The sequence below is a fragment of the Pseudopipra pipra genome, chromosome 2, assembly GCF_036250125.1.
Source record: "Pseudopipra pipra isolate bDixPip1 chromosome 2, bDixPip1.hap1, whole genome shotgun sequence".
NCBI lineage: Eukaryota > Metazoa > Chordata > Aves > Passeriformes > Pipridae > Pseudopipra > Pseudopipra pipra.
Window position 1 is genome coordinate 41,985,618 of NC_087550.1, and position 18,757 is coordinate 42,004,374.

Here is an 18,757-nt window from a genome sequence, read left to right on the forward strand (position 1 = left end):
TATTAATCTCTACATGAATGACCTCTTTACTCATTTTTGAGCTGTTGCATTTTACTGTAAATCAATTCTTTGCTGCTCAAGGTCAACCAGTTTTCCTCTTCAGTACTCTGATTTTCCCATTCATGAGCAATGCACTTCAGTTCTGTGGATGCTGCAAAACCCATTAAGATACTACTCTGCAGGTTGTACTCTGGTTGCTAAAACATCCCAAAAATAAAAATTACCATAGGACCAACCCTTTAGAAATTCCCATTAGTGAGCTCTCTCAGGATGGATACTCCCTTCTGCATTACAGCACACTGCTTCCCCTTTGACTGCTTTGTGTCCATCTTCTGCAGCATAAGCATTTCCTGTGTTACACTGGGTGAGATGCTTCTCTCAAGTCCAATTATATTTGCTAGACAGCTTTTCCTTCCTTTTCAGGCTATCTTCCAGTCTGGAATGAGTTTCTTTTATAAAGAGATGGGTTCTTTTTCTCTAGTTTCCTGCATCTTTAACCACCTTTTCTGCTGACAAGTGCCCTGTAATCTTTCTAGGTCAGACTAATCAGCCTGCAGGTGCCTGGGTCACTCTCCTGTCATTGATGCTATAGACTGCCACTGCATTCACCATTTCCACGTGAGCCCTGGCTCACCTTATTGCTATCCAGAGATGAAATCCAGGTGCTTTAAGCTTATACTACATCTGCTCCCTACTCCCTTTAAATTACTATTCAATAGAAAGGAGACTTGCTTTCAGCAGTGACCCTTTGTGCCTTACGGTCTGCAGTGCCCATCTTTTGGCAGCGACAGCGGAGAGTTCCAAAGGCAACTGGGCTCCTTGCTCACCCTGGTTCAGTGTCTAAGCACACCTGGGCCATGGTGCCGCCCTATTTTGCAGGGCTTGCTGGTCCCTATGTGATGCCCCACGCCAGCTCTGCCAGGTCAGTGGGGAGCAGACATCCAGAGGGGTCCTGTTCAGTGCAGTGCTGTGTCGGAGAGCTGCCAGGTAGATAAGAGCTTGGGAGCAGTGATCTCAGGAGCCAAAACCTTGCTGCCAGGTCAAAGTCCAGCACCCTTGTGAGGACTTTGGTCCCTGCTGACTGGCAGGGTTTTGGAAGCAGCCTCTCTGGTAACAGGTGAGTCCACCCTGAGCAAAACTGAAAAAGCTGATACTTCACTTTTCCGATAGTGTCCAGGTTGGACAAAACACTTTCAGAGTTAACAGAAGGCAGAGACAGCTGGTTATTTCAGGTCCTCCTTCTTGGTATGACTCATACCAAATGGGAACGTACTGAAAGGGCCCAGTATTAGGGATAGAAAGAAAAAATATTAATGACAGAAAATCTCCTAGGAGCAAGCTATTAATTTTCTGATTTCTTTCCACTTGAGTTTCTACACAGTTTTTATAGATTTAAGCACGGTCTATAATCAGTGAAAAATAATCATTAACAAATACAGCCTAATTTCATTTAATATTCCAAGTTTTCCATTGTTCTACTAGGAGGATCTGCTAAGTGCAGACATGCATGCTTACATTTGCAGACATGATTTGGGAGAAACGTGAAAGCACTAATAATAATAATGAAAAACTCTAATGGAGCTAAGCAAATTTAATTCCAAAGCTGACGACACAGTGTAAAAAGGTACCAGCAAGGGACATTAGCTATCCTAGCAGCAATCCCAGCCTATTGATTTTTTGTGAAGGATCCATTTGTTTTTGAGCTCTCTCTAAGAGGATGCTGTTTAATTCTGCAGTAAGCATGCAGCAGGAGCACGTGTTACGTTTCACAAATAATGCAAAACAAAGCAATTTGTTCACCCTCCTTTTTTGACTGGAAGGCATTGTGTTTTCCTGGACAACAAAAAAGGACTGCTATACAAACTTTCTAAGATGATCAGTAATTATAAAAATAACAAGAATACATGATCTTTTAAGAATACAAGAACCATTTTCTCTTAGCTTTTCCAGGTTTTTGATGGGATCAAAAGCAGTTGATTTACTGCAAACAGCACAGGATACTGCTTATTGGGGATTTCATTTAACTTGAGCTTGATCAAACAGCTAGATTAAGGAAAAAACAAAACTATTCCAACTGAACTTCCAGACCCAGATCTATTCTTAAAAAACACCGTTGCTGTTTAAACTAAATACAAGTACCTTAGGAACTGTTATGCTTCTCATTTCTCTTATGCATAATTCTTAAAATAACAATTTTAAGTGACACTATGAATGAAGACCAGGTAAAAACACCTTACATTTGCTACCTTCTTGTAAACAATCTAACTAAATCATGCTAATCAGTTTTGGGATCAGCTTACCAAAAAACAGCATTGAAAATCCTTCTAAACACTGAAGTGAGACCACAATCTCAGGACCAGGAAGTTGTGTTCTGGGTCAGAATTAGAGTGTGACATTTTATTTAAATTCTGACTGAATACAACCATAACCAAATAGACTAAGGATGTCTGTAGAATTGTAATAGGCTAAATATTTTCAAGCAATAAAAAGAAGAAGAATAGTTTACTTCACTTTTATACTAATGATCTGGAAAATGTGACAGAAATTGAAGCTGGAAAAAAAATAAAATTGGAAAAAATTCAAAAGAAGTTGTAAACACCATTTAATATAAAGGAATATGCTAGGACTACCAGAGGTCAGAAGCAGTGGCAGGAAAGAAAAATAAGTTTTCATTTAAAAGAATGTAAATGGAGAAAAAGGTACAAGCCATAAACTCTATTTAATGGCACATATGGACTCAGAAAGGAACTCATGCCAAGAGCCTGGATGGAACAAAGGAAAAAAAACCATGAAATTAATCTGAAATTAATCTGCATAGGATGCAGGGTGACACACAGAGATCTTCCTAAGGGCATAAAGATATGCTCTCCTCATAGCAAGGGGATACCCACCACCACAAATCACCAAGGGGATACTCAGAAAAAAGCAAGGTTTGTGGATAAAAGCAGCTCCTCTAGAAACCAAAGCTGGGTATTCTCCAGACAACAGGCACAGCCAGTTAGTTTAACTTACGTGGGTGTGATATCAGTATCAATAAAATTGCAGGAGGTAGCTTCATACCCCATCATGGAAATGTCAAGTTTACACCAAACCTGTGCCATCCTGGCCTTGCAGTGCTGGTCTGCAACAGTCAGGTTTTTTGGCTATCCACTTCCATCAGCAATGCAGGCTTATGAGGAGAAAACACAGGGAGAGTGCTCTTGCACATTCCATCAGAAAGACTTTATTTTGTGGTTCAAAAAGGTCTGAGTCTTTCCTGAACACCAGAAAGCATTTTAAATGTACCAAACCTACAGATTGTTGAATTTCTACTCTGGTTTTAGCACAGCCCTCCTGGCTACCCTGTCCACCTTTGACTAAACCTCCAGGATGGCCACTGCACCAGCAGAATACCAGCACCCATGCAATCCTCCAGATTTCAGCTGCTGGAAGTACAAGTGTTGTCTCTGCTTTTAATCTATTTCTTAACACACCTGGAAAATGCACCTGAACCAGCACTGAACCAGGACTGTCAGCACACAAAGTTGCTGCTAAGGTGGGAGAGTGTTTATTTTCACACATTTCTGATGGAGATAAACTACATATATAGAGAGCAGAGTGTCCTATTTTCTGCTGCCTTACATTATCTGACCTGATTTTTTTTTTTTTTGTCATTTCATAGCTTAATAATACTAATTTTTCTGTATAAACTCATGCATATGCAAAAAGAGGTGGAAGGCCTGAATAAGAACACAACTGATATATTCAGGGTCTTTGCTAATCATCAGCATAAGATAAGCACACAAGACCTTGTGTTCACCACGCCTGCCTAGAGGAGAAGCATCTCAGGGCTAATATGCACATGTAGTACAATGAACATTTTGAAACAGGATCTCATTTCCTGTTTCACCTCATCTGTAAAAAACAGCAATTGTTTCGTGTTTGGTTTAGATTTCCATACCTACACAGCATTCACAATTTCTGTTCACTTCTGGAGAAAGCAAGCCTATTTCCATCACTAGTGGCCTCTTCAGCATGCAACACAAACCATACAGAGTAGTCAGGTTACCTGTCCTCATAGTGCCCAGGTTCTTTCAAGAATTTTTTTTTTGTTTCAAGTTTATTGGCCAGATCTTGGTGTGAGATAAGTTTTTGTGGCCTTGAGGTCTTTTTTTATCCTGCCTTACAGCAGTGGAAAGATTAGCCTCGTACCTTCTAGGCTGTTTTCCCAAGTTTAAGGGTTTGTTTGTTATTTTCATTTTTTTTCCTCAAACTTAATATTCTCTTTCAAAATGACCTGTAAGTCTGCAACCATTGAACCCCAGGGCTCACAAATGCCATTAACTCTGTCATTCATGGTGCTGTCAGGAGTGATAAGAAAATGAAAGAAAAGATCACCTCCATGCAAGAAATTTTGGGCTACATCTTTATTAGTAATAAAATGAGGTATAGATTGATCAGATACGGTATGATTCATGCCCTCAGACGTAACTATTACCCTGCAAAACAGAGTGGTCACAATAAACTGCACATTGGAAACAGCCCAAGGCCTTTGATGGCTCCAAACTAGCCATGCTAGAAATGTGAGAGGGCAAACAACCTTGTGCCTATGCCTTGGCTCACATCCATCTTGTTTAATAGTCTCTACTGGCAATTGTGGATACACAGCCTTCTTTATTAGAGGGTCTGATCCTGCAAGAGCTTGTATTTAGGCTTCATTATATGACTGATGGTTGGACAACAGTGGTGTTTAGACTCAGGAACATGCAATGAGACACCGTGGTGCCTGATTCCTACAGTCCGAGGGAAACTTTCATTACAGTGTTTGTTACCACATATGACCTAAAAAATACATCAGGACAAAAATATTGATTAAAAGGAAGCACTTTTATAGCTGCCCAGATCAGAAGTATTATTAAAAGAAAAGGCTTCTGCAGGTTAAGAAAGGGACCTGGAAAATAAGTTTTATCTGCCATAAAAAATAATTTTGTACAATTAAAATATATCCCCAAAGAAAAAACTATTAAAGTGAAAAAACCCTGTTGTCAAGGGTCACAGAAAAATTGGATCTTATTTGATTCTGATGAAAATGGTTTAACAAGAAGATACATAAATTCCACAGACCTAAAAATTATTTTTAGCTTCCAGTGCTACAGATGAGTTGCAAAATCTGACCCTATTGCTACAGGCTCAGACCTTCTCTAATTAAGCTCTGACTAGTCATCAAACTGACAATTGATGAAAACAGAACTGCATTTTTCTTGGTATTAAAAAAGAGGAAGTGTGATAGATCCTTTTTTTTTTTTTTCTTTTTTTGGCATGGAATGTATGCTCAAAATCAGTTCAACATGGAGACTAACCTGTGGGTTGAGAAATAGCGAGGGGTTTATAGGCAAAGAATCATGGTAACAATACAGGCTCTGGACAGGAGGAGGTGTTCAGCTCAGTACCACAAAGCTCAGCACCAGGCAGGGGGTTATTTTATGTAACCTGGTCATTCAGACAGAAAATTTCTAGTAAGATTTATACTATCAAGTCTAAAATGTCAGGAACCCTGCAACTAATAAAAGATGTGTGTGTGAATATGCACATGTAAGGAAAAACCAGAAACACTCTGGCATGTCTGTCATCTGTGTTATTTTGAGGACATGCATGGACTTTATCGACTGTTCAGAGCAAAAGAGAAGGTTGTAAATTTAATAAAGATGTGTGCATAAAAAACACAAATCAGATTTATACAGTGCCGTGACTGTCTTTGGAAATGTGGTATATAGTGTGAAGGTTACTGGAGCCAGAACCAATGTGCTGAGCAAACAACAGCAGCAGCCTGCAAGCTTACCAGCTTCCCCAGCAGGGAAGGAAGGACCTTCTCTGATGATCTGTGCCTGGAACTGCAGAATCAGAATAAAACTAAGAATTGTTAATAGGAAGTGTAGAGATTCAAAGAGTTCCAGTTATGATACCACCCAAGGAGGAGTGGAGGGATGAGAATAGCTACCAGCTTTCTCCCACCCACCAGATCAGTGGCTCAGTGTGGTCTGAAGCTGATTTTTGTTCTTTCATCTTTCTGGTTTGGAATCTGGGATTGCTGTACTCCGTTTTGTAGTAATGAAATTTCTTAAACTAGACAGGACCTCAAATAAGTCTGACAGGTACAGGAAAAGCGAGCATCCAAATAAAAGAGGACAGCAGAAGACCCCTTTGTTCATTGCTCTTAGTTTGGCCATGAAGCCCACCCCATCGGTACAGTGCCCCACACTGGAAGCTGGAACACCACCATCTGCTTCTGTACTGTCTTTTAGAAGTTAATCTTGTGGCATTTTACAAAGGTTTGTTGTGCCTGTCTTTGAGATGGGAAGATCTCAGGCTGTGAGAAGGTGTAAGAGCAAGCAGTGGTGGAGGCTAGCCTGGAGCTGTGGCTGTAAGGCCAGAACCCTCCCTGAGGTCATGATGCTGCATCCAAACCTGTGGACAATGCAACAGCAAGCACAGACATCTTCAGTGGTAACATGGAAAAATCAAAAATATTATCATAACCCAGCAAGATAAAGTTCACTCTGGAAAGAGGCAACCTAACGTGTTTCTAAATGACATGCAGAGTGGAAGGAGGAACATCGGAAACATGGGAACTCAAAGAGCGACTGAGCTGACAGAGGAAAACACATTCCCAGGAAAAGGCACATTCCCAGTGTTAGGGCAGTCAGGCTGGCCACTGCCATACAGACCTGCCTAAGCAGGGTACCCTGGCAGGCAACACCCCACCCATAGCACAATTCTGGTGATGCTTGAACCACCAGACTCAGTTCCCTTCATTACCATAGAGACATTGTAGAAAGCTAGGAAAATCTGGGGGAATTTTGAAAAGAATATCAAAAACTCTGAGAGGACTAGATAGCCTGGATTTTTTGGAAAGATTAAAAGCTAAATATGGACATCATTGGGTGATATGCACTAAGTGAAATGCAAAGAAGCGTCAGAGCACCCTGCAAATATCTGAAGGAGATATACACCCACAACAAAGAGAACAGACTTCTTTATCATAAATTAGGAAGGAATATAATTGCAGGCAATGGTATGGTATGGCATTAAAAAAAGGAAAATTAAAACTGATTATCAACGAAAAAATATCTTTGGAGCAGGGATTTATTAGTCTATGGTTAAATGTCCCATAACGTATGTTCCTATGCTTATTAAATTTAAAAATGATACCAAATGATCAAGCAACAAATTTAAAATAAAGACAATTCTTGTCCTGAGGGGAAAAATGGGCTCAATGACCCCATATCTTAAATGTTTTTCTGCATTAGGCATTACTAAGTAAAATAAAAAAAAAGGGCCTAAACCAACCCTAAATTTAGCTTCAGAAATCTTAAAACGATCAGTATCATTTGATCCAGAGCTGTAAGTAGTTTACAGCAGTTACAGCTGTTGCAACAAACAAGGCAAAGATTTATTATGTAAGCAATTAAACATCCATTATACACAATACATTGTGTTCTCTGGCTTGCCAAGAATGACAAAAACACATTGAACAGTGCTAAGGTTGAAACAGACCCTGCAACCCAAACTTGGCTGGAACAAGTACAAGAACAGGATTGTGTTGCCAGGCTTTGTAAGATAGTGCTGACACACAGTCAAATAAATAGTATTGGTGGAATATAGAACATGAAGTTACGCCTCAGAGATCCCCTCTATGCACAAAACTGTGAAGACATGCAATTCTTGTTTTGATTTAAAAGACAACTTGCAACCAACACCTGCTGTGATGGGTTTTCACAAGTTCCTCTCTGCAGCTTGGAGGTCTAGCATGTTTCAAGGCACCAGTCACTTCCCCTGGAAGCCTGTCAGAAGAAAATACCAAAAGAAGACTGACTTCTTACTCCAACATGGCTGGTACACTTCAGTTAAGCTGCACCTTGGGCTTTTGTGGAAAATCTAGAGCAGAGACTGCTCAACAGGAACAGGGCCTGGGAAGAACAGGCCATTTCCTCTTCCCTTGTGGCCATGGTGGTAGGGCAGACCAGCCTCGTCACACTGAAGAATCAGGAGATAATTAACACCTCTTTAAAGCATTGTAATACAGTCTTGGTGTATAATAAACCTTTTTACAGAATCAAAGATGGCATCTTTCTTTTCCCAACAAATCTGTCATTTTAAATAGATTTCTGGAAAACACTCCACACTGTTACAAAACCAAAATAAAAGTTATGTTCTTCATATATTATGATCATTTCACATGCTAGCATTCTACAACTGTTGCTGAAGTGGAATTGAAGGGCAGGATATGGATTTACAGAGACAGCATTACATCCCCAAGTCAAAAATCTAAAATAGTCAGCTAATGCGATGGACAGGTTAAAGAGTGCTGTTAAAAAAAGTTTGACATTGTAAACTCACCTCATGTTTATACACACTGATGTGTTGTTTAGGGTTAACTTAGGTGACAATGGTTGGATTTAACCCTCCTTTTTAGTGTAATGCAAGAAAGGATCACAGGATCGAGAGAGATCTACCAGCAGCACTGATGGGGTGTTTATGGCATTTTCAGTTTGCTACTGTACTTCCCATCTCTCCTTCTGGTGCCTTCCTAATGGGCAACTCTAAGTAGACAAATTAGCTATGAGGTCTTTTTACGTCTTCTGAGAGGAGCTGTCTAAAGGCTGTGATAGTTCTGTTTCTTGTACTGACATTTGAAGAACAGAGAAATGATTAGGTCTCATATAGAATTTTTTTATGTATCCACATATATTAGGACCAAAACTCAAATATGAACCAGGAAGCAGCATGGACAGTTGCTATGATACTGTGATTCCCTTCATGCATTTAATTAAAATATTGAAGTCACTATTTTGCCAGGTTTACACACTTCCCAAAAAACGCAACATTCCTGTGGCTCTTATCTGCTATTCTTACATGCTATGTAGTTGCTTGATCTCATTGCTAATATGACTGTGTGATTCTTGGAATTTGCTTCTCCTGTATTTTGCAAGAAATCGTGTTGATACTGAATGAGGCTTTTGAGCCTGTGATTATTTTTGTCTAACATGGGTAACCCTCTTGTACTGTACATGATGAACAACTTCTGTTGTTGTCTTTAGTACCTCTAACTTACCTTGGAAAAGTAGAAATTTCCCCTGGATCACTGATTTCCACAGGAATTCTTTAAACAGGTAAGTACTGTCTGCAGGAAATACAGTTCTTCAAAAATCTAAAGCTGTCCTAAATGAGCAATGCCTCTAAGTCTTATTAGAATCATTTATTTGGGACAGGATACTGGATTTGAAAATAGCACACTTGTGATTGTACAATGCTTTGAACATGCAAAATGCTACATTTTCTCATCCTTGGCCATCACCACGATTTTGGTGAATTCTCATACAATGTATAACACAAGACTTGGTAAAAGATATAGTGTTTTCAGCAGGAATTGGGCATTAACATAACTGCTGCTATGCTAAGGCAGATTGATGACAATATCCTGCAAAGGAACCACATTTAACTGAGCTGTCAACAAATCAGGGTTGGAGGAGAGCAAATGGCCAGTTCTCCCTCATGCTGTTCAAACAACAAAACTGCCAGGCACACATGCTTGCAGCTGAGAAAACACAGGCATTAAAGTCTATTTTCCTTTCTGATTAAAACAACTGTTTTATCAGTTGAAGTCCTGACAGCTTCCAGGAGCTTCTGTCTGCTTACTGGGTCCTGCTGCTTCTGGTCTGCTATCTTCCTGTATCTTCCTTCCTAGCTCAATTTCTCACCCATGTTCCCAGCCGACTTTTTTCACTTTTGAAACATACTTAAACCCAGTCCTATTACTTCTCAAGTTCACAGCCAGAGGTTTTGCCAAAAGAGGCTGAAATGGCCTTACTTTTGTGTTTCTTTCTACTTGATCCATACCTGCCCTCCCTCCCGTCCTAGACACAGTCTTATTTCAGGTTCACTGACTATTCAAAATCTCACAATCATTTGCCTCTTTTTCTTCCTAACTATGCCACCACAACTCTTAAGCTTTACTCAAATCTTTCCTTTCCTTCATTCCCTTGTTAAAAATATTTTCTTAGTTGCCATTAACCCTTCTAGAGTCCAACTGAAACTGCTTTCATGTGACTGTAATGAACAAGTAACACACGGACATCTTACTGCTAAAGAGGAAAGGCTTATTTCATTTTGTGCTTGCCAAGTTTGATATTGTTAGTCACATCCTCTCTGTCCTTTCGTTCTGTAATTTTCCTTTCAGCTTTCAAGAATATTTGCTTGTTTGGGGCTTCACCTTCCTCTCTGACCATAGTGTTTTGGTGTTTCTGCTGCCTTCTCTCTCTCTGTGGACTTACTTCTTCTACTGCGTGTGTTTGCCTCATCCACAAAACCCTTCATTTATGAACTTGGACTATACTTAACTCTCCTCCTTTGTTGCTGCCATGGTTTCATTGCCATTTCTGGATGATCCTATATTAGTCCTTCCCTCTAGTACTTGTAGTATTCTCTGATGCCAAGCTGGAAGGTGATTCCAGCTGAATTCTCCCTGAATTCTTCCAGTTGATTCTCCCTGAAACCTAATTCAGTTCACTACTCTCTTATCGGTGGCATCCCTGACTTTCCAATGGCTTTAAAAATTAGGACACAAGACATGGAGACTCCTAATGAAGCTTAAAATTCAGAGAGTCACATAGCAGAAGGATTGGGATCAATCTTTGTGTCCGAGATAAGAGTAAACATGGAAGGGGCATCAGACCTTCAGAAGAGACCTGCCAAGAGAAGGACTACATTAGACCACAGTCTAGGGAACACTGGGGGAAGACACAGACTGGGACAACTGACTGTGAAGTGCTGGGTCAGGTCAGGCTTGGCTACTCTGGTCACAGCCCCCAGGCTCCCTGCAACTCATATGCTGTGTTCAGCTGGTGGGTCTCAGACTTGAATACCCGCAAGGTTTTCCACCTTGGAGGAAAGGAGATGGGGCAGGCAAGACTTAGGAGTTAGGCAGTAAAGGTTTAGGGTTTTGGAAGGTGTGACAGTATGCTGAAGGAAGAAAAAGCTCTTGGTTAGATGCAAATGGTGGAATGAATCTTTTAATTAGGAACTTTGACTGTCCCTGGAGCAGCCAATGCTGCCTGAGAAACTGATTGTCCAGATGTGCCTGCCTTCTCAACACAGGAATACCCTTTCCTTATTGCCAAGCTATCTGACTCCCATTTTTGCTTTCTTTTTGTCCTTCACTATATTTTGTTCTGCTCTGAATGCTGGGATAACCAGAGTGTCCCTGTCTACCACACTGCTTCATTTGTCTACCACACCACCTTCTTTTCTTCCTCAAATCTTGCTGAAGGACAGGTTAGGGCCTAGCCTATGAATTAAGCAGCAGATTGAGGATTGCTGGATTCTCAGGAATCCTCATTAAATGGAAAGCATTTCCCCTCCCCATATAAATTACTGAAGATGCTCCATGACTCAAGATGCACTGAGACATAATCTATCTTTTTAACACACTGTCATTTTATGTTGCTTTTTAAAAATTTTAACACCTTTCAAAGTAAAAAAAAATAGAATAAATTGTACATACATAATCTCCTAAATTCTCTGCCTATGTAAAGTTGGGGAAGGAATGTTAAAGATTTTGAGCAAGTTTTATCTAATTAAAAACTAGGACTTAATTACTTCTTTCCTGAAAGATGAGCCTCTGGCTGATAATTTTATGAGGATGGTATGTCTTGAGCAAACCACAGAAAATAGTCTTCCACCCAAACTTAAGAAAAAAGAAGTTTCATCATATAGATTGTCACGAGTTTTGCACATGAGTTGTATTTATAAAAAATCTTTGCTGTCTAGCATAGGCAGGAAATCAAAACCGAAATCAGAGAAAGTAGCAGCTGAACTAAGAAAACATCCACGTGTAAATTCTTGCTTCTACATTCTGAGATCTATTTCATATTCAACCACTTTATTAACCAAGACATTCCCCTCCACCCCATTCCTTTCCTTTTGTACCCCCAGCAATTTAAGGAGATTCTTTCTGTGGATTATCTAATAGCAGGGAAGGTATTCATGCACCATTATCACTTCTCCTGTCACATGAGATATATTATACAGGGTTTCAGGCAGAATATTTTGTCTTGGATATAGAAATGAATTACCTATCTATTCTGTGAAAGTGACAAGCTAAACCAGAAACACAGCAGCAAAGACTCATGAAGCTTCCAGACTGGATTCATCTTAGAATTAAACATTTCTTATGATCCTTATGAATCTGTACTCACAATGGTGGCTGAATCTTTGTGATCATGTTAACTCTTACAAGGGTGTTTATTTATTGACTTATTTAAAAAAACTCTGAAGCCTGCTGCTGCACTACTTGTGCAAACAAAAGTAGAAAAATACGGGGAGCCTTAATTCAGAGTGATGGCAGTGAGTACAAGTATCAGAATCAGGTTCTTATTTAGCCCATTTTCATTTTCTGATTGTTCTTCCAATTTTGTTTGTTTTATTGTGAGTTTAGAATTGTTATTGTTAGTTTAGAATTGTTATTGTTAGTTTAGAATTTGAGCTAACTTTGACTGGTCAATATTCTTTGCATGGGAAAGTAATTAAATTTTATTAGATTAACTGTGGTCTCTTATCCCACTTTGTTACCAATGCTCCTTTTTTGATCACAAGAGTGGTGACCTACAGCCTGCGTGTTCAGCAGAAAGCTATTTCTCTGTAAAATTCCACAGAATGGATCAAAACCTGAAGTTCCCCCCTCCTCCATTCCACTAATTTGGTTATAGCTCCTTAAGTCAAAAAAAAAAAAAAAAGTCAATTCAAACAAGACAAAATTACTCAGGATTTAACACACTGATACACATTTTGAGACGTAAGTTTATCCTGGGACAAATGCACTTATGTTCTCCTGTTTAGTACCACTTGTCCACCACTGTTTGTTTACAATTCCAAAATAAGTTTGCAAATAAGATTGTCCTTAATGCCACGTGATGCTTCCTAGTCATAAATTGTATTAAAAGAAAAGGAAGGTAAAAGCACATATATACGTGTGTGTGTGTATATATATATATATATGTAAAAAGATGTACAGGTAAATATATTTTTTAACCTTACATCTTTATATAAATGCAGGTTTATGCAAATATATATACATAAGTCCCTTGTTTGTAGCCCTTCTTTACAATAATGATTTTAGCCAAAGTTCCAAAATATGGATTTCATTTAGGATTAACCAAACAATTAGTAAGGCAATAGCAATTTACTGTTATAAAGATATAAAAAAAATGTGCCTTTTACAATAAACTTAAAATAATGTTTGTAAATAGCAAATGGAATCCAAGATTTTCTAACTGTCTCAGTAAAATTAATTAGATGTAATTAGATGCAGGATTGGGAATTTTAATTCCAAACATTCACCTTTAATGTTGGAACATGGTTCTGAATGAGTTCCTAGACTGTTTCAGTAAATGTCCATGCTAACGAGGTTGTAAAACATGGGATCCAATCTTGTTAACATTCCGTTCTAGAATAATGACATTGGAAGAACTCGACTTCAGAAGGAAAAAGGAGATTATATAAAATGATTATTTATCTTCCTCTGTTTCATGTATTTCTACACTGTTGTGAATGACTATGTCCTTAGAGTAAGAAATTATATAATGAGTGAGGTAAAAATACTGGAATAACTCAATGCCTTCTATACTACAAATTGAGTTTCTAAGGCAACTCAATCAAGAAAAGCATGAAAAAATACCAAGAAATAAGGGCTTTAAGTGATAATGGCAGGGAGGAATTTCAAACAAATTTGGAGTCAAGTGAGGCTCATGACTAATAGCTGTCCAGGGCTTGCTCCAGACCCTTTCTGCTTTAGGTCTGTGAAGCTTAAAGTAAGAGGCAATTTTTAAAGAGGAAATGTTTCAAGGGAAACATTTCTCTGTGTGGATATGCAGGCTAAGCCAGCCAACTGCACAGTTACAACTGGAGGCTTTGAATGTGAAGTGCCTGTGGAGACCAGTCACCAGCTGTGCATACCTACCTCCTCTGGCAACGTCACACATAGCACAGAAGAGTGACTTTTTCCATACAGGAACACTTTTGACTCTTATGCAACTTAGAATCAGCAGTGGGCAGTGGGGTGCTCTCAAAACACTAATAAACTCCTGATGTCAGATCCACCCTAAATCTCCCACTCCAGGGAGTGAAGAACTTCATGAGCAAAGAGCAGATCAGGGACAGGCAGCAGGCAGCAGCATGTTGGACCTGCACCTTGTCTCCAAAACCATCATCACTGCTCTCCCTCCAGCCTTCCTAGTCCCTCAGACCCACAGAGGGGAGGGCAGAGGTGGAGGTGCCAAGAGGCAGAGGGTGAGGGAAGAGGAGGAGGAAGAAGGTGGAGCGAGCCAGCCTTGGCAAGCCAAAGTTGCTAAATGCTGTGTTCAGGTGGTCAGACTTTATTTCACAGATTTGCTCTCCTTGCCCTTTGTCCTCTATCTTATATTGGGATAGTTAATTACTCACATGCATGCATACAGTTTTCAACCTTATACTGCTAAAGATCATCCTTGTATTTTTTTTAGACTAATTTTCCAGAGTCACTCAGAGTTGTAATACCACTGTCCTGAGCGACCGAGCTCTTTCATGGGTTGCTTACTTTCCATACCTTGTTTCACAAAGGCAAATGTGATACAAGTGATACAAGTCTAATTTATGTCTTTTTTAGAAAAATAATCCCCTTTTCTTTCTCTAAATGGTACTGAAATGTGAAGTTAATACAAGTACACAAAGATAATGAAGGGTGTTTCTGCTAAGGTCTGTGCTGCCTCATTTGTGCCTCATGCAGAGTGCTGAACTAAGTAAAAACTTGATCTGCATCAAATGTAATGAACTTAACTGACTTCCTTGAAGATTTATAAATGAGAGGCCAGTGAGCCAGGCTGTGAGGTTGCTTGGAGAAATTCACCCAGTCATTCTGGCACCATGCACAGGAGATGCAGCTGATCAATAAATTCCAAATCGCTTGATTTCATTTTCTCTGGAAAATTATCAATCAGAGTCTAGTATACAAATAAACAACTGCCATGCAGATCCAAACTCCAAACATAAGAAAAACAAGGGAGTAAAAGATCTGCACATATTTTGAGCACCATTTTCCAAGAAATCCCTCAGAAGTAACTCTGTCTCAGAGAAGGTTATTAAGAAAGAAAAAAAAGCAATGTAAAGGCCCTTCATTTCATCTCATACAAAATACCATATGTTTTTGTATGCTTCATTAATGCTTCTTGGTTTACTGTCTAGAAACACACAGTGAGTTCAACCTTCAGGGGTCAGCAGTGCTCAGCACATCTATGAACTGAGCTCTAAGTGACTGTGGGGACTATCGAATAAGGGCTGACTCTGCTGAATATTAATCCTGCACTTTTAGGTTGGACCATTTGGATTCTGAAGACCAGCTAAGTACATATCATTCCCCATCTTGCAAGTACCACTAATCACCTGTACAGTGCTCTTCTCAGAAATAAAATAGTATTTCATTCAGAGAGTGCACATGGAGATTATTCTTGTAAATAGATTTGCTAGACTGAAAAATTCTCTGTTTACTCATAGTTTTGAAATTAGATAAATACAGTAGCCTTTTCTGAGCTTTCTAGTGCAGAAAGTCCTGTGTCTTATGAGTGATAATATTCACTTTCTTGAAAGCCTGTCTGACTATCAGACTATCTGCACACAGTTTGGAATTAAACTCACTAAATGCAGCAGTTTCTGTGGTTGCTCTGAAATGCAAGCAGTATAAGGAGAGGCTGCTGCTTCACTGTCTCATTTTTATGCCCAGTGGTCTTTCATAGCCTGTTCTGTCTGAATTTGAGTATTAGTAGATTACCTTCAAATTAGAGCTCAGGATTTACTTACAGTGTCATACCTTACTCCACTAGAAGCCTAACAATTTAAATGTAAGGGAGCGCGATCTTCACACTTTTACTCTATCTTGAGAATGTGCTGTTTATGGACTCTTTTTAGCACACTTAGGCACACATGCATGCAAAGCCAAGAGGTTGAAGTGAAATGACTCAAACAATGGATCTCTCCTGTTACAGCATTATTGCTATTCCAGGTTTTCTTATTCTTGTTAAATGACAGTGGATTGAATAAAAAGGGATAAGAAATGGGATGGATATGAAAATAAAATGATGACAGTATAATAAATTAATGCTTACCATTTCCTGAGTGTTTGCAAAATCTGTCTCTTTCGAGCTACACTGCACCAAAAGCATTATAATATTAATCAGGACAATACAAAGGAATATATATTTGTATCAAAATCTACTTAGAGCAATGATCATTCCTGCTCCCTAAAAACAAAACCAAAATACAAAAAAAAAAAGGAGGATGTTTTTATCTCATTGAAACAGTACACAATACACTGCTAATGCTTCTGCATATACAAAGAGGTGTGTTTATATCTGGTTAAAAATACAGCCTGAGCCTTAGCACATTGTCTTGCATGTACAACTTTATTGCATGCAGAATAAACTATCTAACTGAGAATCACAGCCATAACCCCTCAGTGTACTTTTATTTGACCTCAAATGAACACAAAAAAGGAGTTCATAGAGCAGCCATTTCTTTGCTATTTCTGCAGCATCTCTCAAGGCACTGGCAGTGCAGCCTCAGTGTAGAACATGTTAGTGCTTCTGAAACACGTTATTAGAGTAAATCTTGAACTGAACTTGACTTTGTTTTATATTTAATGACAGGATGTCAAAAATACTTTCATCTGTATTAATATAGTTGCTGTAACGAAAATACTTTAAGTCATTTATTGTTTTGATCCCATGCAGTTAGACACACCATCCAGTCTGAGTACTGATTCTCATGTACACTGCAATCTGTCTCTCACCCCTGTCACACCTAGGTGACTTACCACAAGGGAGTAGCATATCTTGAATCCAGGTTTAGCCACAAAATAGTCATCAGATTTGAAGGTTATCTTTATGTGATTTGTTCTTGATGTTATTCTTGGAGGTATTTCCCTGTGTCCACACCACCGTCCTCGTATAACTGTGCTGGTCTCTGATACATCTTCCACTTCCACAAAGTCATACCTGAAAATCAGTAGGAATAATTAGTTTTTGCTAACTCTGGTTACAGAGGGTGGTTGCAAATTAATGGGAAGGAGCACAACTGGAGACACAAAGACAACTGTCCCCTGTTCTCTACTTCAAAACATCAGACTAAATATTACAAATGGTGGGCATGCTTGTGCAGCACAAAATACACTAAGCTGAAAGCTACTGCCTGAGTACTCAAATGAGTGATTTCTGGGCTCCTGGAACATGACAGACAGTATTTTCTAACACATTAAAATAGCAATGAGAGGCACTTGCGTGTGCTTAGTATACAGTAAGCATACGCATTGTGTTTCATGTGGTGGGTAAATAATTTAGAAACCTGATAAAATATTATTTAAGGCAGGCTGCCCAAGCTGAGCAGCTGCAAGCACTTGTGTACTTTCTGGTGGTCACCCAAATCCCTACAGCAGCAGACAAGGATCCCGCCTGCTGTGTCAGTCACAGGGCTGGAGCTGTGTGGCAACTGTGCCAGGAGCAAAGGGAGATGCTGGAAGGACACAGCACGCTGCTGAAAGGTGCTTTTTAGCACCTTCCTTGTAGGTGGCACAGCGCTCCTGTAGGTGGTTTGGAAAGACTTATATCAAGCTTTCAAGCAGAAAAGTATGCTGGCTCTCTGTGTGCTGTGGTGGGCACTCTGTTGTTCACATGGATGCTGTCACCAGGGAAAATGCAACAGCATGTCTTGTCCTGTGCAAGGTCACAACCTAGCCAGGCACCTGGGGCACAGCAGTGGCACCCTGAGCCCAAAGAGGGATCTGACAGGAGCAGCAGGCACTAACCCCTAGCAATAAGGGGATACAGTAGCAGCACTCGCTGCCCCAGCATTTGTATTCACTCGTTTGGGTCATTTATTGAATTCATTTATTGATCTGGAGAATAAGAAGGCAGAGAATAAAGTTCTGATTTTACTACATCTATGACAAAAACAGTTTCTCAGTATCAGTGAAGCCAGAATTAGACTCCACACATTGCAGCCGGAGAGAGAGAGATGATGACAAGAGGGGCAGGTTGAGTGCCATCCTCACGGTGCAATTGAGCCTCAAAACTTTGGGGATCTTTACCAGGAAAGCTTTCTATTATCAGAGTGCCTCCCTCAAAGAGGGAGTTTAAGACAACCAATTCTTGCTAGCAATGCGCTCCTCCCTGCCCTGGGCCTGTGGGCCAAGCACCCTCCTCCCTGCCCATTTGTGGGAGCTGTAAATAACAGACCTGCTTTTCTTTTCTGCTGAGAGCCCATGAGAAAAAACCCACAAGTACTATGTGGTTTGAGAATATCAGCACTGCTGCTTTTATTTTCACCAATCCCAAATTGCACAGAACAGAAAATAACAGATTCACCATGACCAAATCACTTCCATCTGCCCAAACTCTGCTGAAATATTCTTTTTTTGTAACACGCCAAAATTTAGTTCCAGGCGGAGGTAGACTTGTCTCAATCTCCCCCCATCCCCCCCATCCTCAGCTCCCACTCCCTCATGGTGATGGATGTTGTACCAGCAGAGCTCTGTGCTGCCCACAAGAGCATCCACCATTGCCCCCAGGCAGCAAGGCAGCCGTGAATGCCTATTGTAACATAGGGGTTGCAGTGTTCAGCATGAGATAACCTTGTAAGCTTTAGTGAAAGCTGTCCTGACTGGCCCCCCCACTCTTTGAGGCCAGAAGCCAGAATAACT

At 39.9% G+C, this 18,757-nt stretch overlaps 1 protein-coding gene across 4 annotated transcripts in view; it reads right to left on the reverse strand.

The window, feature by feature from the left end:
• Positions 1-18,757, reverse strand: part of PDGFD (platelet derived growth factor D) — a 147,519-nt gene that overhangs the window by 40,758 nt on the left and 88,004 nt on the right. For 2 of the 4 annotated variants that reach the window (XM_064645173.1, XM_064645172.1), the window contains exons 3-4: positions 16,877-17,057; positions 16,170-16,211 (exon numbers count right to left, since the gene is read on the reverse strand). In XM_064645173.1, the coding sequence (XP_064501243.1) occupies positions 16,170-16,211; positions 16,877-17,057 (223 nt within the window). The remainder of the gene's footprint in view (positions 1-16,169; positions 16,212-16,876; positions 17,058-18,757) is intronic. The other 2 variants (XM_064645175.1, XM_064645174.1) reach the window with 1 other exon arrangement.